The sequence below is a fragment of the Micromys minutus genome (genome assembly GCF_963924665.1).
Source record: "Micromys minutus genome assembly, chromosome: 11".
In the NCBI taxonomy this organism is placed as follows: domain Eukaryota; kingdom Metazoa; phylum Chordata; class Mammalia; order Rodentia; family Muridae; genus Micromys; species Micromys minutus.
The window spans coordinates 49,533,151-49,560,394 of record NC_137980.1 but is presented as its reverse complement, the minus strand read 5'-3'; the positions used below and the strand labels follow the sequence as shown (position 1 = coordinate 49,560,394).

General features: G+C 47.6%; 1 protein-coding gene across 2 annotated transcripts in view; it reads right to left on the bottom strand.

Moving 5' to 3' along the window:
- Window positions 1–7,235: 7,235 nt before the first annotated feature.
- Window positions 7,236–27,244, bottom strand: part of TTI1 (TELO2 interacting protein 1) — a 47,564-nt gene continuing 27,555 nt past the window's right edge. The window contains exons 3-8 of one of the 2 annotated variants that reach the window (XM_080925244.1): window positions 24,429–24,614; window positions 21,347–21,504; window positions 19,774–19,914; window positions 17,868–18,072; window positions 17,533–17,620; window positions 7,236–7,866 (exon numbers count right to left, since the gene is read on the bottom strand). In XM_080925244.1, the coding sequence (XP_080781370.1) occupies window positions 7,650–7,866; window positions 17,533–17,620; window positions 17,868–18,072; window positions 19,774–19,914; window positions 21,347–21,504; window positions 24,429–24,614 (995 nt within the window). In that variant the 3' untranslated portion in view covers window positions 7,236–7,649. Of the gene's footprint in view, window positions 7,867–17,532; window positions 17,621–17,867; window positions 18,073–19,773; window positions 19,915–21,346; window positions 21,576–24,428; window positions 24,615–27,244 lie in introns of those variants that run through there. The other variant, XR_013975242.1, reaches the window with a different exon arrangement.

Here is a 27,244-nt window from a genome sequence, read left to right as displayed (position 1 = left end):
ATTAAAGGGGAGTGCCACCATGCTCAGCTAAGAACTCTTTCTGAAGACATCTTATCAGCCACCCTGTTCCCCTCTCTAGAGGCGGCACTTGGGAATTTTCAAAAAAAAAAAAAAAAAAAGCTGCCTTTAGCCAGGATCAGGATCTCCCCCTCTGTGAACGGCAGCTGTGTTCTTCAGTACATCCTGGAGCTATACGTGAGCTGGCTCTGTCTGGAAGGCCATGAGACACTCCACACACTCACCAGGCAATCCTTAGCGAGTGATTTTGGCCAGACCCTTTAGGTTATTATAGATCTTTTATTAATGCAAATGTGTACCAGTGAATAATGCCGCACGTCACCTCTGCACATGGGGTACGAAAGTTCTGAGCGCTGGAGAGCTGGCTCAGTAATTAAGAGCGGTTCTTGCCCTTTCAGAGGACCTGGGTTCAATTCCCAGCACCCACATGGTGGCTCACAACCATCTGTAACTCCAGTCCTGGGGGGTCCAAAGCCTTCTCCTGACATAAAAGAAAATTCTGGAAAAGCAGTCATTCTACATGTCTGTCTGTGTGAAAGTGTCAGATCCTAGGGTTACATACAGGTGTAAACTGTTTTGTGGGAGCTGAGATTTGAACCTGGGTCCTCTGGAAAACCAGCCAGTGCTCTTAACTGCTGAACTATCTCTCCAGTCCTGAAAGAAAATTGTGAATAACAGGATTGCTAAATCAAAGGTACGATGCTTACAGCTCTAGAGTTCTCAGGAGGCAGGAGGGTGGCTCAGCAGTTAAAGAGCATATATCAGAAGATCAGGGCTCAATCCCAGCACCCACCAGATTGTGTGGTTCACAACTGCCTGCACCTTAGCTCCAGAGGATGCAATGTTTATGTGTGTGGGTGGGACAACAACACTCATGTGTATCCAAACACACACACACACACACACACACACACACACACACACACACACACAACTGAAAATATCTAAAATACACCTCTGCCATTTTTGTTTTTAAACATGTGGCCTATCATGGTTCTAAACAAGTGAGCAGTCCAGCGTGATTTTGTTCTACACATGTGCAGTGTTCACAGAGGCCAGAAGACAGCCCTGGGTCCCTTGTACACGGAGTTACAGTTGTGAGCTTCCATGTGGGTCCTGGGAACTGAACCCACATCCTCTACAAGAGCAGAAAATGCTCATAACTCCTTCCTTCCTTCCTTTCTTCCTTCTTTCCTTTTAAGATTTATTTATTTCATGTATGTGGGAACGCTGTTACTGTCTTCAGACACACCAGAAGAGGCATCAGATCTCATTACAGATGGTTGTGAACCACCATGTGGCTGCTGGGATTTGAACTCAGGACCTCTGGAAGAGCAGTCAGTGCTCTAACCACTGAGCCATCTCTCCAGCCCTCTCAACTGCTTTCATTCTGTTTTAGAAAATGATGTGCAGTAACATCGGCACAACTGCCTGGTAGAATTCGCACACTGGGCAGGGATGTGGAGTGTCTCATCCGCCCAGACGGTTTGATTCCATGAGTGTGTTGCTGTCTGTCTTTTGCTTCAACACACGGGGCATCGGATACTCGGGTTGTTTTTGTAAATAAGGAAAGTCAACACAGAAACACAACTCTCACCTCAAAGGAGATAAGAAAATGTTGATTTTGAGCCAAATATGAGTGTCCATGTCCTGGGTGCACACTACGTTGTCCCAAATACCATATTCCAATGTGGTGAGCTTCACAAGTACTTCAAAGCTGTATAGGATGTAACAGCTATGCAGGGAAACCTTTGCCGGAGGCCTCGGTCTTTGATGATGTGTTTAGCCCTTGGGCTGCTGGGAGCTAAGGGTCTGAAAGGATTGATCTAATAGGTGGGAGGAGGTCAGCTCGGACACCGAGTAGGCTAAGAATGGCTATTAAGTGGCTAAAAACAGCCCAAGATAGCTCAGTTCCAGAGCAGCAACATTCCAACTCTCTACAATCAGGTAGGTCCAAGTCAGTCAATGAGCTTTGCAGAATCTCATGTGTTGTGTATACCGCCCAGCCAACCTCCAAGGAACCTGGTGCTAGTTACAAACCCATCTTCCATATTGTCAACACTGTCTCAAGAGGTGGGACAATGCTTGCAGACCAATCCAAACCCTTCTTCACGGAGCAGGTGGGAAATGAAGATGGAAGGAACACCGAGGTCACTTATGGCCGGTACCAGTTTGGTTCCTATCTCTGGTGCTCTGGGACAGAATGACAACTCTGGGTGAGGTCCCTGTGTGAGAAGATGGGCCAATGGGAGGTGGGACACTCTCAGGTCTCTACTGCACACCAGCACAGTGGGGGAGATGTGACAGACTTTATATTTCCAGAAGAAACGGTGGCTCTTCCCTCTGTTCCCTTCCCTCTTCTCCCCCCCACCCCCATCTTTTCCCTTAGAAACAGCCTTAGATCCTGAAGGTGCTCTCCTTCCTTCTGAAGCCTGTGTGGGAGGATGCTGAGGACGTGAGGGTACCGAGAAGGGTCAAACCTACAGCTGCTGTGCAGGACGAATGGCAAATTACCCAAGGGCTGGAAGCAGAAGGGGGTGTGCAGGCAGCCCTTGGCGCCCGGCCACGGCTGCTTGGAGGGGCATTTCCACACGTGGCAGGTGCTGAAGGCTTTGAAGTGAGGAGAGCCCACTCCTTTGAGCTCTGCAGATAGGCTTTGGCTCTGGGTAAAACTGTAGGAAAAGGTAGCTGAGCTCCTAATGTCAGAGATGATTCCTGTGGGAAATCAGGCCGCTTTTCAGGCATGATTTGAAAAGCTGCTGCCTCCCAAAGTCAGCGGTGGTGGGGTGGGGGCATGGGGAGGAATGCCATTTATAAAGCAATCAGCGCTTCGCAAGAGTCCCCCATCACTCAGAATTATTTTCTGAAATTTGGCCTCTGTTCCTCACTCTGGAGGAAAGGCAATGGGGTGCTCAGCTTGCAATCAGGCGGATGGGGAGGACTGGGGCGAGCCACACAAAGGGAGTGGAGCTTCTGCATTGTTCCACAAGGCTGGAGCTCAGGAAAATCACTTCCAGGGCTCCTCCACGGCGGACGGAGCCCAAGGAGGCCTCATCAGAGGCCCCGTTCATCTCACTCCGTACTTTTAAACTTTAAAGCACATATTTATGTGCCTCAAGTCGCTCGTGAACCACCGAATGTCAAACAGTTCGGGGCTGATGGACGAGGCACCTGCTCTTGTCCTGGGACTTTCGGAAACACAATTTCAGTGACGGCCTCTCTCCCTTCCCGTTTCCCCCGCACACTGCCAGGAGATGACTATTCCTAAAATGCTCTCAACGCACCCGGGTGGAACATTTTCCAAGACGATGGGGCAGATTCCTCAAGGCTAGACCCTAAGCTTGGCATTCAAAGCTCTCTGTAGGTGTGGCCTCAGCTTTGCCACAAAGCCTGTCTCTGTGACAGGCAGTTAATGCAAGGTGATAAATGGCTGTCATTTTCCCCCTCCCCACTTTGGTGTCTGCAGGCAGCTAAACACAGCTCCTGCTTTAAGGGAACCGACACCACCCCAATCCTTCTCCATATGGCGGGGTGAACTGACCTGAACTTGAGCTCCAGCTTGTCTGTGAAGATGTAGATCAGGGGCTGTCCAGTTATGGGTGGAAGGGGAAAAAACTCAACCCATTTGCTTGTTTTTAAAGAGACCCTTGATCTAAAATGATCTTCATGTTTTTCTAAGAGAATGTAAAGGGGCTGGAACAAGAGGCCAGCTGGTAAAGGGCTTGCCTTGTAAGAATAAGGAGCCGAGTTCAATGCCAGTGCGGACGGGAAAGCTGGGTGTGGTGGTACAGCTGGGGGTGAGGCAAGGAGGTCCCTGCGGCTCGCCGTCCAGTCAGCAGTGCTTACGAGGTGAGCTCCAGGCCCACTGAGAGACCTCATTTGAAGAAACCAGGTTGAATGGCTCCCAAGGAAGGACACCACGGTTGACCTTTGGCCTCCTCAGCATACACATGTACGTTTACATGAATACCTGCATGCCTGTGCCTTCCTCCCATGCACATATGCACCCACAATGAACACACATGCACATACACACAAGTAAAATTTAAAAGTATTTTTGGGGTGGTTAGAGACAGGGTTTCTCTATGTAGTAGCCCTGGCTGTCCTGGAACTCACTCTGCAGAGCAGGCTGAGTTCTACTCAGAGATCCACCTGCCTCTGCCTCCACTGCCCAGCACAAGTTGACATTATAAAAGGATATTTTAAAAATAAAACCAGGCCTCCCAGTGCTTGGGAGGTAGAGGCCGGCAGAGCTCTGTGAGGTTGAGGCCAGCCTGCTCTACAGAGTGAGTGGAGGTCCAGTCAGTGTGATTGATACTAGTTTACAGAACAGATTCCTCCTCACACAGCTACTGGACGAGGCTGAGGCAGGAACCGCACAAGTGATGGAAAATGAAGCTTGAACATATAAACGACCAGTCCGAGACCAGTCACTCAGCAGAGGCAGGAGTCCCCCAGCTCTGGTGTTCTTCCACAGTATGGCACCTTCAGCCACCTTCAGAGGCTGCTCTGGGTCAAGTCCTGTTTCCCTGCTCGACAGAACCTTTCACTGCTTACAGTAACTCAGATACACTCAAAACTTTGATTCCACCCATCCATTTTTCTTCACATGTGTTGGTTCACATACAAAAGCCAAGAGCTCAACCCCCAGTGTTGTTCCCCGGTAACCACCCACCATTTGTTCTTTTAGTGTGCACTGCTGTTTTGCCTGTGTGTATGTCTGTGTGTATGTCTGTGTGAAGATGTCAGATACCCTGAACTAGTTACAGACAGTTGTGAGCTGCCACGTGGGTGCTGGGGATTGAACCTGAATTCTCCAGAACAGCCAGTGCTCTTAATCTCTGAGCCATCTCTGGCCTCAGTTTTTAAATTTGCCATCCACCTTTTAATAAAAACAGTAGAAAATTATGTGTATGAGTGTTTTGTTTACATGTATGCATGTGTACTATGTGAAACCCCTGGGGAGGGGGGTCAAAAGACACGGGGTACCCTGGAACTGGAGTTAGAGTGATTGTGAACTACCACATGGGTCTTCTGCAAGAGACTGGTGAGCCAGCATTCCAGTCTCTACCTTGAGACAGGCCTGGTGGAACTTACCAAGTAGGCGAAGCTAGCTGGCCTGTCTCCAACTACACAGTGCCACCAGACCCGGCTTTTCTATGTGGGTTCTGGGGATTGCATTTGGTTCCTTATGCTTAGAAAAGAAGCATTTTATTAACTGTCTACTCAATCTTCCATTTCTTCTTCTTCTTCTTTTTGAGAGGGTTTCTCTGTGTAGCTCTGGCTGTCCTAAAACTCCATCCGTAGAGTTGCTGGCTTCCAACTCAGAGGTGTGCCTGCTCTGCCTCCGAGTCCTGTGTTTAAAGGTGTGCCCACCACTGCCTGGCACCCGTTCCTCATTTTATCTTTTGGTTTATTGTGGGAATGTATGAGTGTGTGCCCCGCCTTCTGTTTTCTCCTTCTATACTTACATGGGATCTGGGATAGAATGTAAATTGCTAGGCTTGTGTGGCAAGGGCCTTTAAGAGCTGGGCCACCTCGCCAGTCCTTTTCCTGTGTCTGAGAAAGGGTTTTATGTGTCTCAGGCTGCCTCAGGCATAGCCAAGGATGACCTCGCTCTCCTGATTCTGCCTCGTCTAGGCCTGGCGTCACTCCGTAGCCCACAGTGTACTATTGCTATTGCATGCTGAAAGGAAGTACTTCTTCCCGCTTCAGCAAGCTGCAAGTGGGAGAAGGCCCATCGTGTGACACCCATGCTAACAAGGGCTACCCCGAGTCAGATGGGCAGGCTGGAAATTAAGGTTGTCTGAATGTAATAACAGAGGCACACTAATTAGTTTTTAAAATCAAATATAACATTCTGCCTGCGGGACTCTGCAAGCAGCTTAGTCTATTTTAACTATTTGTGGAGCAAGAGCAGTTTGGAGCAGTGACAATCCCTCCAGTGCTCTGTTATCTGCCCCACATCAAGTCACCCTGGAAACATTAACCAGCTCTGTGATGCTCCATAAGGCATGGCACCTTGCTGACCTGCTTTCTCATTTGTCAGAGGCTAGAGAGTCAATTAGCCCGTCACTTTGTCCTGGTAGAGTTGGGAACAAAGCCATCCCAGAACTCAACTGGAAGAGAGTCATTAATACCACATGCTGCCGTGGGCTCTCAGTTTGGGGGCCCAGGTGACGTCATGGGAGTTGTTCAGTTCTGTACATCAGCTAAATGGTCGCCGAGGAGGGGCGTATCTCGGGAGCCAGCACTCAGAAGACTTAGAACCTAATGAGCACGTGGTGGGCACACCAATGGCTGCTGATACAAGGAAAGTCACAGCTCCTGATGGAAGTCACTAACACCCCTATGGGGCCAGTGTGTAAGACATCTAGAATCTGAGAATCATCCCCAGGTCAGTGAGCTAGACAAGTGAGCACAGCTGTGTGTGAAGCAAGACTGGCCAGAGAACTAGATGAGTACATTTTGTGTGTGGTGCTAGAATCAAACCCAAGGCCTTGGGCACACTTTACAACTTGGCCATATCCATCCCAGCTCTTACGAGGGCTAGTATGGTAGTACTAAGAGTAAAAAACAGACAAACCAAAAAACCGAAGGAATAGGGCGGCTGCTCAGCAGCTAAGAGCACTTGGCTGCTATTCCAGTGGACCAGCGGTTGGGCTGGGTTCTTAGTATCTGTATGGCGGCTCACAACCATCCACCCCTCTAGTTCCAGGGAGATCTGACACTTCCTTTGGACCTCTTCTAGCACCCAGTACACACATGGTATCCATTCATACATAATACATGTGGGCAAAACGCTCACACCGGAAAAACTGAAACCAAGCTGGATGTGATGGCTCATGTCTGTAATCAGAGCACCCAGCAACCTGAGGAAGAGCTGTCGCAAGTTCAAGGCCAGTCTTACCTACACTGTGAGTTCCAACAGCCAATGCTACAGAGTACACTGCCTTAAAAAAAGTGGGGTGTGAGGAAGATGGAAAGGCAGCTCAACAGGTGACGATGCTTCCACAAGCATGCTGACCTGAGTTCAATCCCTGAGAACCACACAACAGAATGAGAGAAGCGACTCCTGTAAGTCCCCATGTGTGACATGACATGTCCCACACCCAAAAGCAAAGAAACGTAAGGAAAAAAAAAAAGCTCTCTCCTCCAAAATTGAAGAAGCCAATCTCTCATCAAGACATTTATTTATCTTATATGTGTTTGGCTCATGAGTGTGTCTGTGCACCATGTGCAAGTCTGGTGCTTAAGGGCAGAAGAGGGGGTTGGATATCTTGAAACTGGAGTCACGAACGGCTGTGAGCTACTAATGGGTGCTGAGAATTGAACTTGGGCTTAGAGCACAAGGTGTGTGTATGTGTGTGTGTGTGTGTGTGTGTGTGTGTGTGTGTTTGGGGACTTGTGAGGCAGAGGGCTCTGCAGGCAGTCGGGTAAAGAGTCAAGCACTCAGAGCCACTAGACATCGTCATCTGAACAGAGTGAGCTGTGAGTGACAGTGAGCTCCTTCTCCTTCAACCCGATTCTAAGCAGTTGTGTGATTGATCAGTTTACACACTGATGGCTGTCTAATCCACCTTCACCGCTCTCCGAGTTGCCGCAACTGTATCCAGCAGGGGTGGCTCAGCTCAACTTCTGGCCGGCAGGGTCTGGCAGGACGACTGCAGATGAAGAAGCAGGTGGCACACATTGGTGGCATAGGGGTTCTGTGGCTTAGTGTCCCCCTGCAGCTGCACTGGGTGGAGGCTGGGGTGCGGTGCTGTGAACTGCTGCACAGGGCAGTATAGCTGGTGCAGCAGGAGCCACACGGAGTCGGGGTCCACTTCTATCAGGTGGAGGAAGACACTGTGGAGAGAGTTTCCCCAGTGAGGGAGGAAGGGGGGGAAAGAAGGGAGGAGGGTCACTGCTCATCCAAAGGCTGCTTACTGAACGCTGAGGAGGAAGTGACCATAAGATCAAGTCACTTCAAACCGCAGAGGCCATACTTGAGATCCTACCACAGGCCATTAGAATAGTTCCAAAGCTAAACCAGGCAAACAGCGTCAGATCCACCGACCTGAGGTACGATAGGGATTAGTCCAAAGAAAGCAGTATTGACACAAAGACTCCTAACTGTGAAGCTGGAGTCTGAAGGAACAGGCCTAGCCCTGTGTCATCAGCTCTGCCCGGGGACCTGGGCAACCTTTAACTTTTCTTTAAGGTCCTCATGTGGCTCTGGGCAAGCCCATTCTCCTCACTCAGAGCCATGGCTTCTTAGAGGAAGAGAATCTGTGCTCATCAGAGGCTGGCAAAGTACTCTTGAGGCAGGACTGATGTCCTGTACAAATATAACCCAGAGTTCAAGGGCCACAATGAAATCCTTCATCTTACCTGGACTTTTGGCTACTGTCTGCTCAACTCCTGGTTCTGAACCAGGGCCAGCAGAGTCGACAGCCTCCTGTGAACCCCACACACCTGGCTGTTCACTCCCAGGATAAAGGAAGCCCTTCCTATGCTGGCCCTGTCAGCACATACATGGAATCACCTGCGGGAGGGGCTGCTTTCCCACTCTGTCCAGGCGCTCCCCCATCTTTCTCTTTCTCAGTAGCATGGATGTGGCTGCTGTTTCCCCTGGCTCGGCATACTGCAAGCAGTCAATGAATACCTGCTGACTAACAGGTTCTCACCCACCCAAAGACCGAGTGACTCATCTGGAGCAGGCGCAGACTGTTATCATGGGTCACAGCTATGCCTTGAAAATGTACACGTGGTCTTGCCTCAGTTTCCCCATTGCTTTCCATCCCCCTCCCACTTTGAGACAGTATCTCATGACTGGCTTCAAATTCTCAAAGTAGCCAGTATTGACCTTGACCCTCTGAATTTCTTGCTTCCACATCCCAAGTGCTGGTGAGCACAGTGACACAGTTTTCAGTTTTCTCGTTTTTGTGGGTTTTGCTAAGGTTTAAAATACATATCAGTCCCTACCAACTCCATTTAAACTTTTTTTTTTTACACATTTAAGTAGTTTTTGTGTGTGCTTGAACATGTGCCTGCCATGGCATGTGAGCAGAGGTCAGAGGACAGCTTGCAGGAGTGGATTCCCAGCTAAAGAGAACATCAGCCCTCTGTCAGCGAGTCCACCCCTTAACTAGTGAATTATAATGCCCCCAAATTCCACTCACACTGAACAACACACAAGCGTTGTCCTTGTCCCTACTCCCTGATGCAATATACCAAGCATTTAGTGTTTATGTTTCTCAGGTGGTCACATGCCCGGGCTTTGTGGACATGTTGCCATTTCACAAAGAACTTGGGCTTTGAAGCCAATTCCTCCTGGGAACTGAGGAACAGCACAGCGCACAGCACAGCACACAGCACAGCACACAGCACAGCACAGCACAGCACAGCACATAGCACACAGCACACAGCACAGCACACAGCACAGTGCAGCACAGCACAGAGCACAGAGCACAGCACACAGCGCAGCACAGCACACAGCATACAGCACAGCACAGCGCAGCACACAGCACAGCACAGTGCCCATCTGATAAATCTCATCCTCACTATTCTTAGGGCTGTTAGTGTACCTCTGAGTGTCAAATGGGAATAAAATAATTTTTTATTTTGCTAGATAAAACTTAATTTTTGGTTTTTAATATTATTAATCTGAAAAACCAGTGCTCTTGGAAGAGCTGGGCCTTATTCTGTGAAGCCAGTTTTGCTTTCTCTTGGAGTGTGATGGACTTAAGCTGGGGGAGAAAGACAGGTAGGAACGTGTGTGTGTGTGTGTGTGTGTGTGTGTGTGTGTGTGTGTGTGTGTGTGTAGCATAGGGAGGCTTTGAAAATGTACTGGGCCTGAACTGCTAAAGAAATTTAGGTTTCTTGCTTAGAATAATCGTGTGTTTATAACCTATGCAGTGGTTGCTGAAGAAGTGACTAGAATATTCTAATTCATCGTTTCCACTTCACTGCAGAAAAGAGATGGGACCTGCGTGGGAGACAATTTTTGTTTAAAAACAAAAATATCTTTGATAATTAGAGTGGTGAGGGAAATGATAAAGAACACCAAAACCCAGGAAGCACATTTCTGTTTACATGTGACACTGTTGACAGTTTTTCCTTGGTGCCAAAGACTGTTAGAATGCAAATGATTTCATTCCATTTTTTCCTCTACTTCAAGAACTGGAACAGGTTCTCCAGCTGCAGCCGTTCTTCCTTCAAGGAATACTGTATCTGGGCAGCAGTCGGCAGAAGGTACCAAGGTACTGCAGGCCAAGCACAGCAGGCTGACCGGGATGCTGTGCTCACCCTCAGAGGCCTCCAAAGAAAATGCTAACAGGAAGAGAGAAAGAAGGCACGTGCAGAGCTGGCCGCTTTGATCAAGCAGTCAAGCCCCCAGGAATCATTCTGGGGTCTGTCAGTGCTCCCTTCCTAAAGGGTAAATGCCTCAGCAAGGCAAGCAGCAAGCAAGTTCCTCCTGCTTCCTGAACCTGCTTCTGCTCCTGAACTTTCTCCCAAAGATGATCCCAGGTAGCCTAGCCTCCCCAATGGGACTGTTTTGAGGTGTGTGTGTGTGTATGTATATGATTGGGGGGGAGGTCACAGGGAAGCACTCTCCCTGAGTTGTCAAATGAAAACACCGTTCTAAAGACTGAGTGATATAGACAGAAGACACACACATACACACACACACACACACTGTGTGGGGGTGAGGTAGAAAGCACGAGAGCCTGAGGAGTGATGACCTCCAACTCTAGCAGCGTGACCCACTATGGATACGCTCAGTCTGAGAAGGACTCAACTCCAGTGCCTCAATGGGGCCCAATTCTCAGCCACAGGATTCTACTTTTGGCTGTTATATCAGGGACAACAAAATGCAGTATATTTTATCTTCTGTATGCCTGAGGTGGGAAATGAACCCAGTGCCATGTAAGCAGATGGCTGGCAGGTGCAGCGGCACCCTTGCTGGGTGGGAGGCATGCGGTCTGCTGAACCCTAAACACTGACAAATTCGTAACCTGAACCCTGTTGTCTTTGTTACTGGGAGCTGAGCCTGAGGCCTGGCAGGCTGTGTCTAAGGGCCCCAGAGCCCTTGGCTTTGATCTCCAGCTCTGGACGCCTTGCTTGGAGCCACTTTCCACCCAGTCTTTCTACAAAATCAAGCCAGAAGGCAAAGGCAAGCTCTCTGAGTGACCAAGGCACTGCCTGAGCCGTGTCCCCAGTCCATCTTCACGGCAGGACGGTGGGTGAACATGCCAAATGGACAGTTTTATCTCTTTTCAAACCCAGAGAGAAACAACCTCTGAAAAATATACATACACTATTTAACTCCTAAACGGAACTCCTTTCTCCTTCCCCCAGGCCCAAATTGGTGGCTCCAGGGAGCACAGTTATCAAGAGATTACCTGGTCCTCAGAGCGCAGGAGGCACTCAGCTGTGCCTCTGCCTCCACATGTCCCGAGGCAGGTGATTATCTCTCAATAACCTGTAGGGCTGTGTAGCTTAAATGATAACTTGACTTTAAAAAATTTAGAACTCGCCGTTAGGCAGTTTCTAAGCAACCTCTGTTTCCATGGCAAAGAAGCCGGGTGTTTATACTGATTTTTCACTTAAAATGCGGTTTTATTGAATTTTACTTCACGCAGGCAGCCATTTCCCGGCACTTCAGCCCTATCTACGGCTGACGGCATCACTAATACACTCCAGAGGCCAAACCAACAGAAGAAAAGCATCCCTTCAGGATCAGCTCTGTGGCACTCCAGTGAGCCACCTGGGGTGTGGTGGCCTGGGAAGGCAGGAAGTATGTGAATGGAATCCAGCTGGCTGAATCAGGGCTTTATCTTTGTGGCTGAGACATTTACAAGGATCCCACCAGCCCAGACACTGCTAGGTCTCTGGATGCTGCAAAGGTGGTAGAGGAAGGCTGTGGTTTCAGGGTCTCAGCTGTTGGGAAAGGCAAACTCATTAAGGTGTAGTATGGCCAGGCCATCCTAGAGGACCTGTAGATGTAGCCAGGGAAGGGTTCCTAAGAAGAGCACATGGCCAGTGGTGACTTCAGGGGCAGACAGACAGTTGTAATGTGCTGTCTGGCCTCCACAGATCCGCAGCATGAGCACTGGATTATCTAATCCCATCCCCAGCAGCAAAAGCTAAAAGAAATACCTGTGTTACAGCAACAGAGCATGTCTTCAGCATCTCTGTCTAGACAACATCCGCTCAAACTAGACTCTAGAAAACAGCCAGCCAGTCAGGGCTCGGCACAGCTGAATAAACTGTAGCTGAAGCCCAGGGCTCCCAGCTCTCTCAGGTGACAGGCTATTCTTTCTCATCAATCATTTGCTTGAGGGACCTGATGTTCCTTTTTTCTTTCTGGATCTATAAAATGCTCTCAGGAGTTGTCAGGGCAAAGGCCAGAGGTAATGAACTTGTGGATTTATGATCTGTTTGTCTGTCTATTTGGGATATCTAAGGGAGTGGCTTTGGGATATCTCCTTAGTGGCATGTTACATACTCTTTCCACATGGGCCTGTGCAGATGTTCCTGGGACGCAGCCCAGTTCCCTATGGCAGAGTGGCCTCCATTCTCCTCTTCCTCTGCCATCTCTTCTTCCATTACTCCAAGCACGCCAATACTGCAAACGAGGCTGTGTGCTGCCTTTTAAACAAATGAATGCCAAGGTGTCAAACTGCCCCAGCCAGCAAGCAGTGGGGCTATGTTCCCACATGCAGTAATTTACTCTAATGGGTCTCGGTTCATTGGCTAACCAGTATTTCAAGCCTGTCCTTTCCTGCTATTCAATTTCGCTATCTTCCTCTGCACCAAGGCTGCTTTTTGTTTCTAAATGCTGGGAATGGGGGATTATGACTGGAAGCAACAATTTACTCTCCAAATACACATTGCCAATTACCTTTGCAGCTACACTTACTTGTTAGACCTAACTATATTTACCTGTTCAAAACCATTCATCCATCCATCGACCTCCAACACACACACTCAGAGACGCCCATTAAAAATATTTAAATGCAGCGAGAACAGGATTTAAAACCATAAATACTAGTAGCAGCGTATGATGCTAATCATGCCCCCAAAGTACCGCAGGACAGAGTATCATAAATGCAGTGGAATGCTCCTACTGCTTCATGCATATTTAAGAGGACCTGACACGGAGAGGCTCGATCTGTTAGACAATTCAAAAGGAAGCCAGAACCTAGGCTTTAAGTCCTGTTGGGTAGGTTTAAACGCAGCCCCTTCCATCTGGCTGGCTTTTCCACCTCCAGGCTAAGGTCCCATGACGGTGCTGCTGGCCACTGGCTTCAAAGCTCATCTGAGCACTTGCTGGCACACTCAGAGGCCACGTGCAGTGTTTCCTGCCCCCACCAAAAAGATGATATTTTTGTGAAAATCTATGTGACCTGTTCTCTCCTTCTCAAATTATTTTTCTATGACCCATGCTTTGGCACTAGGCCAGCCGTTCCCATTGATGGGCAACATAAGACAGACTCTTAGAAATGTCTTTCTGTGGGGTGTGACGGCACATGCCTGTGATCTTGGCACTTGGCCTCTGCATGTACGTATACAGACAAGTTCACACACAAAGGCAAACTCATGACACACTACAGCAGCAGGAAAGTACAGGCAACGCATGTGGTTTCAGTAGTGCGATATCCGTCTTCAGTTCGGAAACCCAGTAACCGGCTTTGTTTGTAATCTGCATGGCAGATGTCTCTTATCTCTGACACCATAAAATCATGCCTCGGCGTGCACAGAGAACAGCTTCAGACCTGAGTGTATTTTTAGAACAATGGCCTTGAAAAGAAAAGCAGCGGTGGCTGTCAAAGATGGATAATGGGAAGCTAACTACTTGGGTCTGGATTTGTCAACTATTAATCAATGTCAAAAGGAAAAATATGAGGAGTGCCCTCATTTCCATGACTGGTGAAAGCCAGGGGAAACAGCTTTGTAGGCAGGCCTCGAACGAGGCCTTTGTAGAGCTGCCCCCTCCCCATTTAGGTGGCCAGACATTCGTTTTAAACTAGCCTAACTGGTGGGTCAGCTCTGTGGCTCCTGATCTGTTCAAACACAGTCCTGTGTGCGGCACAGAGAGGAGTCGGGCTCTGGCAGGGATGAAATGAAGGAGCCTGTGCTAGTCTGCATTGTCCAGGGTTTGAAGGCACCGGCTGCTTCTTTGATGGACTGGGATCCTACTGCTAGAAAAGAGAGCAGGGAAGTCAGTTGATGAATGAACCTTTAAACCTGCTCCTGACTTCCCCCAAGAATGGAGGTTAGGAGGGGTTCCCCAATTAACATAAAAAGACCCTTTGAGAAGAAGGGCCAGCTCAGACGGCAGTGACAAGCAGGATGCATGTAGATGTGTACACGTGACACACGCACAGCACACCATACTTTGGTCAGTGTCTGGCACATAGAGTTCACGGCACAACTTTCAGAGCTGACTTTCTGACTACGTAAAGAGAACCCTTCTGTGCAGAGGCCCTGTGAGGTGCTGCACTCTTTCTCACACGGCCAGGAGGAGGGAAGGAGCACTGTGCTGCCCTCCCACCTCCCACCGCAGGACCAGGGAGCAGCATCAACACTGAGTACACAGACTCAAGGGAAAACTGAAACGGGGAGGGGATGGGCGGGGGGTTCACTCTCTGGAATTCTGTTCAGTATGAAATTGCAAAGCCCTAGTAGTCAAAGGGGCACAGAACTGCATGATGGGAGATACCCTAGGGCTTCTGGGCTACTTGGGAATTTAAATCAGTTAAGTTTGTCTCTGTCTTCTGCTTAGGTGGGTCTGGCTGATCCAGGGCTTACTCTTAGGGACACTGTCTTCTTTACAGCCGCTGGTTTGTTGACCACCCTTCCCATACCCTTAAATATGATTTACTTATCCGTCATCCATTAAAGTTACTTAACTACATGGGATATGAAGGCGCTCCCCACCCCCAGCACTAGTTAACAGTGACACCTGGTGGTAATAAGCAGCAAGGTTATCTCCTGCCCCCACCCCTCCCCCAAGTTGTAAGATTTATGCCCCTCCTTACAAGGCACATTTGCCAGATAAAAGCATTAAACTGGAATGGCATCTCCACTCTTAGCATTTACAGCCTTGGTTATATCAACCATCCCCTGATCAATTTCCATTTCCAGAGTTTACAACCCAGATGTAAAAGTCTGCCACGAAGGCTATATTTAATACGACAAATTAAAATAGCAAGCAGAGGCTTGGCCGTTCTTTGAAGGCAACGAAGGCAAACAAGAGGAAGGAAGGAGAGCCCAGCAGTGCTGTGGACGGAAGACATCTCCACCAGTTGCCAACTTTGTATTCCACATCATGATAGCTCGAGACCCACAGAAACATCTTCCAGGCATGGTGCTGACCGTCTTGTGTAAGGCAGGGTGCTCAGAGCTTCCCTCACTTGTTCTCTGGCACACACAGGAGCAGGGTGCGGAGCTGGGCCCCCGCAGATGGCTCTTCTGACTTACCCTGTGACTTTTGGAGTCTACACTGAGACTTGCCTTTTTATAAAACCTGCTACAAGCTCCCCAAACACAACAGCTTTTCCTTCTCTCATGAGAGTGTGTTATTGCTCTGACTGCTGTGTGGTGACTACTGAGGGCAGAGGTAGAGGTTTTATGGTGGCTCAGGTCAGAGGTCACAGTGCCCTGACTACATTGGTACTTGCAACAGAAAAGGAACAGTGAGTTTTCCACGTGGGCGGATGGGCATTCTCTTAGTAAGGGGCACAAGGGTTAAGGAAAGAGAACCAGGACAAAGCGGCTGGGGTTAGGGCCTCCATCTTACTCTCTCCTCAGGACCACCATGACTGCTCCAGTACAGTCAGCCCCACCAGGCCACTCACTCCACATGGTGTGTGGTTAAGGGCACCGGGCCTGCCTATCGCCTTGGGTGACTCCTATTTAGGAAGCTCATTAATTTCTGAATCAAGATGCCAAATCAGCTCCTGATCAAGCACAACAATAATTCCCACCTCTCTCACCCTCTTCAAAAGCGATCAGCCCTGCACTTCCTCTCCCTCCCAAGAGGCAGAGACAGGCCACCTGACTCACCCAACCTCCAGTGGAAGAGAAGGTACTGAAACAAACAGAGGGAGCTGCTGCCAAGAAGTTTAGCAGCAGCACCATCTTAAGACTCAGCAAGGTCTGATTCCGTGTTTAATTGCTTTCAGTGGCAAAAAGGAATGAGAAATGAAAAGATAAATGTATTCTGAATATTGGCTTATTTGATGGCTCTAAACTTGAAGGACGGGATACAGCAAATGTAGGGAAAGCCGACTGGGATGGGAAATGTGAAGATCAGATCTTGATAAGTCAGAAGAACTTATGCCAGGATAAAGCCGTCATATGTCGGGGTAACCAGCTTTGGCTTGGCGCAGGGAGGAGCACTTTCACCTCATGCTGGTTCTATGAGAAACAGGTGCTGGAGAATAAGAAGCTCCTTGGGATGTACCCCTATGCTCCAGAAACCATGACTGACTTTGGGTCTGTCTGAGATCTGATGGGAAAGGGACAGAAGGAAATAAAGCTACCAAGGAAACCAAAAGCAAAGAATTGCAAAGACAATGGATCAGTTCCAGAAGATATTCCCCTCACTTGCAGGGAGAGCAAGGTTTATGAGAGAGCAGACTATTCTCCTTATTCCAAAGTCAGAGCGGCCTTCCCAGCTCCTTGGGTGAAATGGAGGAGTCAACTGACTCCCACCCCAGCAAGGACGTAAGATCTAACTCCAAATGCTCTGCCCAGATGAAGTTGGAAGGCCAGGCAGCCCTGGAGCAGATGTCCAGGGGCAGGCAGCTGCAGGGCACAGTCTGTTTCCAGTAGGGAGGAGTGCTGGGCAGAGGAGGCCAGGGTGCACTCTGGGTCTCAAAGTAAGGATGCTGCTGTGCTTAGTTTCAACTCACAAGACAAACCACAAGTCCTCAAGGAACCTGGACAGCTGGCATCAGAGGCACCGCTACTCTCTAACAGGCATGGCTGAAACTCTAGGGAATTAGGTTTATGGAATTTTGGAATCCAAAGATCTCTCAAGTTGTTCTTTGGGTCATCTTATCACAGAAGCAGTTGGGTGGTGTGGGCTCTAGACACAGGCATGCCTCTGCCCACACCACACCCAGTTTTGCAATCTTCTGCCACCTAAGACTTTCTAAGAGTTACTGACGGCACACCCAGTGCTTTCCTTTGGCTTTGCTATGGAGGGAGCAGAGGCTTAGGAAGGTGTTAGGTCACTGATCACAAGGAACAGCAGAGTTGGAAGCCCTCCAGCACCCAGGCTTTGTGCTTTGTGCCCCTCTAGAAATGTTGCTGACATTGCAGCAGAGGAAAAGGTCTTCTGCAAAGAGAAAGACCTAGTCAAAATACCATCTTTGGAGTTGGCACAGCTAAAGAAATCATCTTAACCTGGCAAGGAGAGAGGAAAGGGAGCAGAGACTGCCTCAACTGCCCGCTATTAGCAAATCATCTATAATTTAGAACAGGCATGAAGAGATGCAGGTGATGCAGCAGACGTACCTCCTGGCAGCCTCTTGTAATTTCACGGGCTGTTTGGTGCTGAGGTAAATCAAGCAGGCATCAGCCACTTTATTCAGGTCACCCTCACCTGCAGGTAGAAAAACAAAACAAGCCTCAGGCTCTCAGACTGCATTTGGGACAAGCAATAACCAATCATTGTCTAGGGACCTAAGATTAGCCACTCGAGGCCCTTAGAACTCTTCATGCTTTCCACACATCAGGAACGCCCCAAAGTAAGAGGACAGGTGGGGGCCAGGGCAGAGTGAAGGAGGCGAGGGACACAAGCTCCGCGAGTCAGAGCAGGGTCTGTGGCTGGGAGACCATGTGGTACCTACCTAAGTCCAGACTTTCACAGAGGGGGCCCAGGCCCTGCAAGACTGCCAACTGTAGCTTGAAGGCCAGGGTGTGAGAATAAACTGGTCCAGCCCTGGCACTGATGGGGGCCTGGGTGATCAAGGAGCTGGCCAATTTTGGCAGGACATCTTTGCAGAACCGGCTCCGGAGAAAATCGCCACATCTGCTTCCAAGTGTCTGTAAAACCTGCAGAAACAGTTCCAACCTGGTGATGGCACACTGCAAAAGCCGCAAGAGGGCTGGAGCACACTTGGAATTCAGTTCTATCTAGGTCTCTACTTAGAAAAAAATAGAATTACTGCTGTTAATTCCTTGCCCGTGGTTTGTGATTCTGACAGTTATGAATTCGGAGGTCTCTGCTTCCAAGGCATAGATGCTTCTATCCATAAATAGAGATTACATGCAGAGTAATTCTGAGGGAGCTTTGTGTGGATGAATAATATGATTAATACCTTCATCTCCTTTCCCTTTTTGGGGAGAGAGAGAAATTAAAGCAGTTCATGTAGATCTAGACCATCTCTAGAATCTCCCTAACACCCCGGGAAGACTGGGCTTTAACTCTTACTAGCTGAGCAAACACACTCAAGGCTCAGCAGCTGCCATAGTGAAGGCATCAGGTTGATGGTCACCAGACTACAGTCCCAGGTGATGCTAAGGCTGGTCCTTGTGGCTGGAGTCATCGCTGTATTCTGTGTGTTCGATTGCACAATCTCTCATATACATCAGTCTTTCTCTATCTTTCACAACAGACAGTCTCTTTGCATGTGTCGTTGTAAATTTTCTGTAGCAGAACATATTGAAATGTTTTGCCCCGCTGCACAGGACTGAGCAAACAGGAGGATAGGAACTTCTTTAAGAATCAGTGAGCAAGGCATTATGGGCACACAGCATCGTCCAGTCTGCAGAGTAAGGCCCTCATCACATGACCTCGGGTAAAGCACTGTTAATGTGTCTGTGTATAGAAAAAGCAGCCCTGCCTGCAGTGCACACATCTCTGTGTGCTTTCATTTCTCTACACTGGCTGTCATTTTAAGTAACCGATTAATTTTCATAAAGGGAAACAGTACATCGGAATAAGATTTAGTAACACCTCCTTCCTGCTCTGCTTCCCTCACACTCTCTTCTCTCCTTTCCCTCTTAACGCAGACAGACACGTACACACACATTTCGTGCATTTTGCTTTGGAATGAACCTGATCAATTATGTCCTTCAAGTATAAGCTGGTATTCTGGCTGCTAGTGCTGGGCATATTAACTGCATCCTAGCTCCCACCTGCCACCCTCTGCCTCATCTTGCTCATCCACTTCCAATTTATGCTGTCTTGGATGGTAAACGTATCTCTGTAGGACGCCGTTAAGTGCTTTTTTAGAACAAGGAGGATATAAATAAGTGAAAATTCATGTGCTAATATAAGCCAAATCAACCAGGGAAAACGACATCTCTACAGGCTATAGCTTTTCAAAGGCTTTCCCCAGGGTTCTAGTTCATCCCTGACAGAACTGTATCTGAAAATGGGTGACTGTGGGCTTGGGCTGGGCAGATGGGCCAATCACTCTGAGTCTCCTGCAGTTCACAAAGCATGAGCCTAACCTGGGTTCTACGGCTCACTGGCTGTACACCAAGGTATGATATTGTCTGTGAACTTGGCCAAAAACAGAGGTAGAAGCACCTTAGAGGTTACTATAAAGTAAGCTTCCATGTGGGCAATGCTGAGCTTCCCGCCTGGCACACAAGAGATGCCCAGTGAACACTAGTGGCCCTCCCTTTACTCGTTCGCTCAGCTTTAGAGTCTAAAGATTGTCATGTCCAAAGGTCAGAGAAGTGACACAGACAGGGGCAGCCTCTGTGCTTCAGACTTGCGTCCCGTGACAGACAGGCTGTCAGTACCTTGAAAGCTCTGAGCACTGCCAGGGGGTCATCACTTGTGAGTCGGTGCACGAGTGAAGGCCAGGCTCGATGAGCCAGGGGAAAGAGCTGGTTCTTGTGGGTCTGTAGAACCTCTACACACAAACCAAGCATGTCCAAGACCTGAAAGAAAAGACAGGATTTCAACAGGCAGTAGAGCTTGAAACCAGATGCTTGAAGACACAGAGTATACAAGGACAAAATATATACACCTTCTTGCCTTCATGGAATTTAGGGTCAGCAGGAAAAAACCTTAGATGCCATTCAGTAAAGAAAAAGCTAGCTACTGTACCAGGAAAGACTATTCCAGTGTCTTCTGCATGCCCTTGATGCCCTGCATAACGGCTCACTTAGGGAGGGAATAAACAAGTGTACATGCCATACTCCAGGCTCTTCTATTCCTATATGAACAACCTTGTGAGGGTGACATTCTTGTCCTCATCTTCCCCATGCACATGTGAAGGCTCATGCAAGGTCCTGCTGGTAAAGGGCAGAGGCATCATGTTAACTCAGCTGTGTGGGTCTAACTCCTACACTGACAGGCTTTTAAAAGATTTACTTATTATTATTAGTGTTTGCATGTGTGTGTGCATGTGTGTACCAGAGTACGTATAACACGATATAATTGTAGAGGTCTGGGGAATTGGTTCTAATGTGTGGCTAGCCCAACTGACACTCATTCATTCATTCACTGGGACAGGGTTTCTCTGATAGATGAGGCTAGCCTTGAACTCATGTAGATCCACCTGCCTCTCCCTCCCAAGTGCTGGGACTAAAGGCATGTGCCACCACACCTGGCACTAACTGACACTGTTAACAAATGCAGTGTGTATATAGCTGCCTCAAATGTGCAGAGTGTTCAGTGGGCTCCGAATAGTGCCTAGACAGTAAAGAATCCTTGCAAGCCACATGGACCCAGGTCCAAATGCTTGTGAAATGTGGGACAGACAAATGTCCCATAAAGCCTGAAAAGATCCCATAACACAGACCCTGACAGTGGCCATAACATGCAGATCACGGGTTCCCCGCCTGTACCCCATCATTTAACAAGGCCACTGGTGCAGAGTATTGAAGTAGTTGTTCTCCCGCCTGCTTTTCTTTGGCTTCAGAATTGTTCTGGGGTGACTATGCGGTTCCCCCTCCCCACTGTCCCTTACTGAGTCACTCCTTGTGATGGGGCTTGCCTGAGAACTGCTGACATATGAGGAAGTGAGATTGCAGGAAGTGTTAGATTTTTCCTATGATGAAAATAGAAATAGAAATAAGGGCCAGGCTTAGAACAACAACCTTAAGTTAGAAGAAGCTACAAGCTGCATCAAGTCAGCACAGAAATGATAGTCTTTCAAAGCACAAGACATTCTCTGCCTTGGGGACTCAGCTCTCTCTTGGCATTTGAGCTGATAGAGAAAGATGTTAAAACTGTCATCCCACAGGAAACTCCTCTTGATGCTTCTTAAAACCATCAAACATGGACCAGGAAATGAGGAAATCTGTCTGCTTGTCCAGTCACCACTGACTGCTGCTCTACGCATGAGGGGAAGGGCCACACACTGACCTTCAGGCGGACTTTGAGATTTTTATCTGCCAGTAAGTGGATACATCGCTCCATCACGTCCTTGGCTATCTGGGTGTGGACTGGCAGCGGTGGCTCCACATCTGGAAGGGTGTCGTTCTCATCCACTCTGGGAGGGGCTGAGGGCGCCTCGGAAGGAACTGAATTGGTGAGAATGCTTTAGAAAGTGTTCCACACAACTTGACTGCCAGCTTCAGACTCCGGAATAGGACTTAAAAGGAAAATGTCCAGAGAAGCACTGTAAGGAATTTAGGCTAAGTTACACAAGTCAAAATGTTCACCAGGTATGGGGACACACACCTATAATCCCAGAGGCTAAGAGGCAGAGGCAGGTGGATATCAAAGTCTAAGGTCAGCCAAGGCTACTCAGTAAGTGGCACCCTCTCCCTGCCTGCAGGAAGAATAACAGTATATTGGGAGGGATAGGAAGCGGGATTAACAGATGACTTAAAACTGTTTTTAGGGCAGTTCTAATTTGAAGCCACAGGCTGGGCAGTGTCTGGTGTGGCCTTTTCTCTCTTCTTTCTTTTTGATTCATCCTTTGACCACATAGGGCCAAAGCTTATCATTTTTACTAGGATCTTTGAATAGCCAGCACCAACCCTTTCTTATCTTTTTGTTTGAGAGCTGACATTTTAAGGCAGCCTGATGTAATACACAGATATGGGGCATGGACCGGGAAGACTCCACAGCCTGCTAATACCTCCTCCACTGTACATCACCTCACCTACACCAAAGGGCTAAGGCATATATCAATTTGCTGACAAAGAGTGACTGAGGAGGATGTCACAGCTCTCATCCTCTCACTGCCTGAAACCCAGGTTCCCCACCCCCACCTCAGGATTGTCCTATCTACTTAGAAGCCCCAGCCTGTTCCACTATCCCATCAGCATCTGTGAGTAAGCATTCCCACTGGGCTGGGCACTGCTTCTATAACTTGTTCTGGGTTCAGATTCCTCTGTTGGAAAACCTGAACCTTATAATAATACAGCCTGTACTAATCTCCACAGAAGCTGAGAAGATGAATGGAAATGTATCTCAGAGAAAGAGACTTTGGATGTATAAGGAGCCTTTATGTGGTTAAACAGAACATTCTTGTCAAACTTGTATCAATATCAACAATCTTATGAAGTCAAGGAAATCAAATACCCATAAAGACTGGAAATTGCAAGAGTGACAGGGCTAGCCTGCTCTTCTTTGGAGGTGAGGTAGGGAGGGAAGAGATCTGCTTGCTGTTTGAAATTTGCCTGTTGTGGAGTATTGTTTCATGGATATGAGCTTCTATTTTTGGAGGAAGGTTTGATTCATTCCAACTGATCCTAGAACTATCCAGTAGAACCAGATGTTTATGTGATCGTGTGTGTGTGTGTGTGTGTGTGTGTGTGTGTGTGTGTGTGTGTGAGTGTGTGTGTGTTCATGCATGTAAAGGCTGGAAGTCAAATTGACTTTTGTTTCTCAAAAGTTATCCACCTTGTTTTTTGAAACATGATTTCTCATTTGGTCTGGAGATCACCAAAGAGACAAGGCTAGCTGGCCAGAGAGCTCAGGGACCTGGCTGTCTTTACGCTTAAGTACAGGGATTACATGTCAGACTTTCTGTGTGAGTTCTGAGGATTAATCCTAAGTCCTTATGCTTGCACAACAAGAGCTTTACTGACTGAATTCTTCTACCAGCCCAAGAACCAGTGATCTTAGTCACGGAAGAACAGATGGATCATCATAGACCCAGTACCCCCGCTTCAGAGCTATAGGTTTGAGTAAGGTTGGAGTGTGGTTCATAGAAAGGTTCGGGATGGCTCAGCAAAGAAACAGAAGTCTGGCAGGCTACAAAGGCTACAACAGAGCGAGCGCTCTGTCCATGGGAGCCATAGCAGCTCCGCTCTGCGTGAGCCTTGTTTGGACCCGTGCTGCTTCCCACTGCTCAGAAGGGGATGTGTTGCATTCACTGTGGCAAGCTCTACTCTCCTGTCATCCTGGATGAATGTGTTGGCACCAACTTACTAGAATCAGAGCACAGATGGGAAAATGAAAAAGAAAAAAAGAAATCTGCTCACTTCCAACCTTACAAACTAATTTGGGACTCAGTTCGATTTAGGATGGTCTTGGGACCACCAAGCTCATTATGACTTGGCATTTTATATTTGCAGAGGCGATTCTAATAATTTATTAATCCTTCCGTGACCTGAAGCTCCAGATTGAGTTTGTGAATAAAACAAGAGGCCAGAGCTGATACTGGCTTGAACCCTCTTTTCCCCCCTCTCATATAAATAGGTAAGAAAAACACTGCAAATTTTCTCTACCAATAAAGATGAAGCTTATGAATAGACAATAGACCTGGGGGGGAATAATAGAAAATAGCATAAAGAAATATGTCCAACTTGGGCATTAATCAAAGGCATGCAAAATGCAATAATAAGTCATTTTAAACTTGTCAACATAGAAAAAAGTGAAACAAGTCATTTTTACACCCTTGCCATTGTTGGGAAGGTATAGATTGATCTGACTGTCTAGAAGGCAATCTGGTCAGCACCAGATGATGTTCTTATCTTGGACTGAGAAACCCCACTTGTGGAAATTTATGGAGATGTATGTAGGTGGAAAAGCTCACACACAGAGTCATCCCTTGCCACATTGTTTATCACAGCAAAGCTAGAGGGAACCTCAACTTCACATGGGAGATGGATGCTTGGTGGCTGCCACTCCAACACTGATTATAAAAACCTGGAGTGTCCTTTTAATGAAACCCAGAAAGGATGTGGTACATTTAGACTCTGGTGCAGTGGGCACAGGGCAGAGCCTGGTGGTATTAAGTCCTAGGTTCAGTCCTCATCAGCACAAAACAAAAACTATTTGCAACCATATAAAACAAAAGCAACCACGGGAAAAACTTTGTTAAAAAAAAAAAAAGGAACGGAAACTAGAAACAGTTCAAATACACGTATGTGTGCACAGCATGAGTTTAAGGGCAACTTTTCTTCTCTTCCACTTTCTAAGATGATTTTGTTTTTTCTACAATGATCAGTTTCAAGAAGGAAACACTGAAAGCAAAATAAATAGCAATTACCTTCTTCAGCTTCAAGGTCAGAAACATTCCCCTCTGCCACGTCCTTCTCTTGGAGGTAGCTCAGCACAAACTGCTCAATGTCCTCAGCTGTGGCGCTAGCCTCGCTAGCTGCTGGCATTTGCCTCTCCTCTTCTAAACCGCACTGTTGGAGTTGCCCAGTAGACCCTGAGTCTGGGAACCAATGTGCTGAAAGAAAACATTATCATGATGACCCTGGTCCCTGCTGACAGGCACTTTATACGTAGACTGAGCTCTTTGGCAAGACTGACATGGCTCTGAACTATCCAGACACTGACTACGCCCAGGACGTCCCCCAGCCCCTAACCATCACTCCAAGTCTGACAACTTGCTGTTTTTGAGTGGCTTCAGTATATGAGGCATTCTTCTGCCTCTGAACCCATATATACATCGCTCTCAAGTGTCCAGAACACTTCTTTACATCTGGCTAATTCCAAATCACTTCACATTTTAGAACAACCAGAGAGTTCCCAGTAAAGCCATCCCTTACCAGCGCAATGCTCGTCCCCATGTATTTTGTACTGTGTTATTTTATGTATACTGTTTGGTACGTGAATCTTCACCATGGAACTCGTGACTAATATGCCCACAGCACAGGGTGGGTGCTCAAACAACGAAGAATGAAAAACCATAAGACTGGAGAAGAAATACAAATGATGTAACTCTGAGGACAAGATATACTCCTTATTAGATGTTTCTCTTCTCACCTGAGACCCTAACAGGAAATGCTCCAGTGCCTCTGACATGTCACCACAGAATTAACTTTAAGCCGTGCCAGTGATTTTCAAGTGTGCCCTGAGGGGCTGTAGGCCTCTGCAGAGATCATGAAGGGAAAACAGGAGGCAGCAGGTCAGAGTGAATGTACAGTGTCCACCAGGGGCTAAACTCCGTATTTGACCACAACAGTTCTATTTCCAGCCACTTTTGGATATTGAGGCCTTTCAAATCTTTAATTAAAAAAACTCTGAATACATAAAGAATAAAGCAACATCACCATCCTTACAGCCTCGATGCATTCTCTTCTGCAGACAAGACAAGGACCTGCCACTTATTGTCCAGAACCAGAATAGCAAAAGGGAGGCGACAGGTTCAGGAACCTGAGGCACTCACCAGATGCTTGAGAGGCCAGTGTCCTGGCCACTATCTGGAAGCTCTTACATAGAGTTATGTATCCCTTTAAAGGTTAATTTAATTCTGGAGACAAGGCAGAGACCCGCCTGCCTCTACCTCCTGAGTGCAGGGAGTAAAGCTGTGCTAAGTGTACCGTTTCTTCAGTGTCCCACCCCAGCTGTAATGACCTCTGGTACACTCTGAGGTGCTGGTCCAACATGCTTAAAGTCCAGCCACGGCATTTCCACTGCTGGGATGTCACACTGCTGATGATTCCTACACTCAAAGCTGTCAGACTGGAAAACGTCTTTGCTCACAAATGGGTTTTAAGCATATGAAAAGAAACTCAATCTCATTCTCAATGCAAATTACAACTATAATAAGGTGCTCTTTTTCTCCTACTGGATTAGCAAAGATCAAAAGCTCAGTGTAAGAAAGTATGGGTGAAGGTGTGGCAAAATTGGCACTTTTACATTGCTGAAGGAGCTTAAACTGGTACAACCTCTTAGGAGAACAATTTGATACCCTCAATCAAAGATTTGAATGTAAAACTCTTGAATAAGTATTTCTTTTAGGAATTTATACTACTGATAGACTGAAGGCAAAAGACAGTGCAGCAAATGTAATTTGTAGCAAAGGCTGAGAAAGACTGAAATGCCAACCAAGAAAGGGCAGGTTAGACACAGTGCAGTGTGAATCAGCTGTAAAAGCCACAGCCTTGAGTGCATGGGTAGCCCCTACCCACAGTGCAAAGGGTGACAGGAAGACTGCCTGCATCCTTGCTGGGAATGCTTCTGCTTTCTCTGGGGCACCGGTTGCTTTCTAGTCAACACATATGAAGCATGCATGTTCAGACACTCAATGCCCTAAAACATGGACCTGGCTCTTCCATGACTTTTCAGAAGCTCTCTGAAAGCAGACTTCCTTCTCATCTTAAAAGAAAGGCTATCTGTTAGGCAATTTGAGCACAAACAGAAACGCCAGCATCGAGTGCTGCTGTACTCTGTGAGTGAGCATTAATTTTATGGCTATTTAAAATGCAGTTACATGTTGGGTTGTTTCAAAATTGTGGAAAAGCCCGTCTCTAACTTTGTTTTACACCCCCACCCCAACACACAATGTCCCAGACGCCTCAACTGTCCATATTTTCCTTTCTGTCATGTAGACTCCACCCTTCTACTTCAATTTTAGAAAGTGCTACTCAGGATGTTTTGACATTCCTCCTTCAGATTACCAGACATCAGAAACCTAAGACGGTTCAAATTCCAAAATCCAAACGTGCTACCTCCTGAAAGAGTGCTTTGCTTGCATGTATGTGTGTGTACCATGTGTTCCGGTGCCTGCATTAGTAAGAGGAGGGCATCAGATACTCTGGAACTGGAGTTACAGATGTTTGGACTTTGGTCTTCTGTAAGAGTAAAAGTACTCTTAACCACTGAAGAATCCCTCCGGCTTCCTAAGCCTTTTTGTAAAATGTTTAAATTTTAAGCTGAAATATAATCTAGTTCCCCCGTATAACAGAGATGGGCCACAGAAGCTGGTTTCAGTCTGCAATGTCTAAGTAGTTAGCTGCCTTAGTTGGAGGCCCAAGCCAGTCTAGACCTGTGTGGGTTTTGCTCACAGCTGCTTTGCTAGTGACTATTAGCACAGACAGGAGTTATGGTTAGGATCTGAAATGCCTCCCAAAG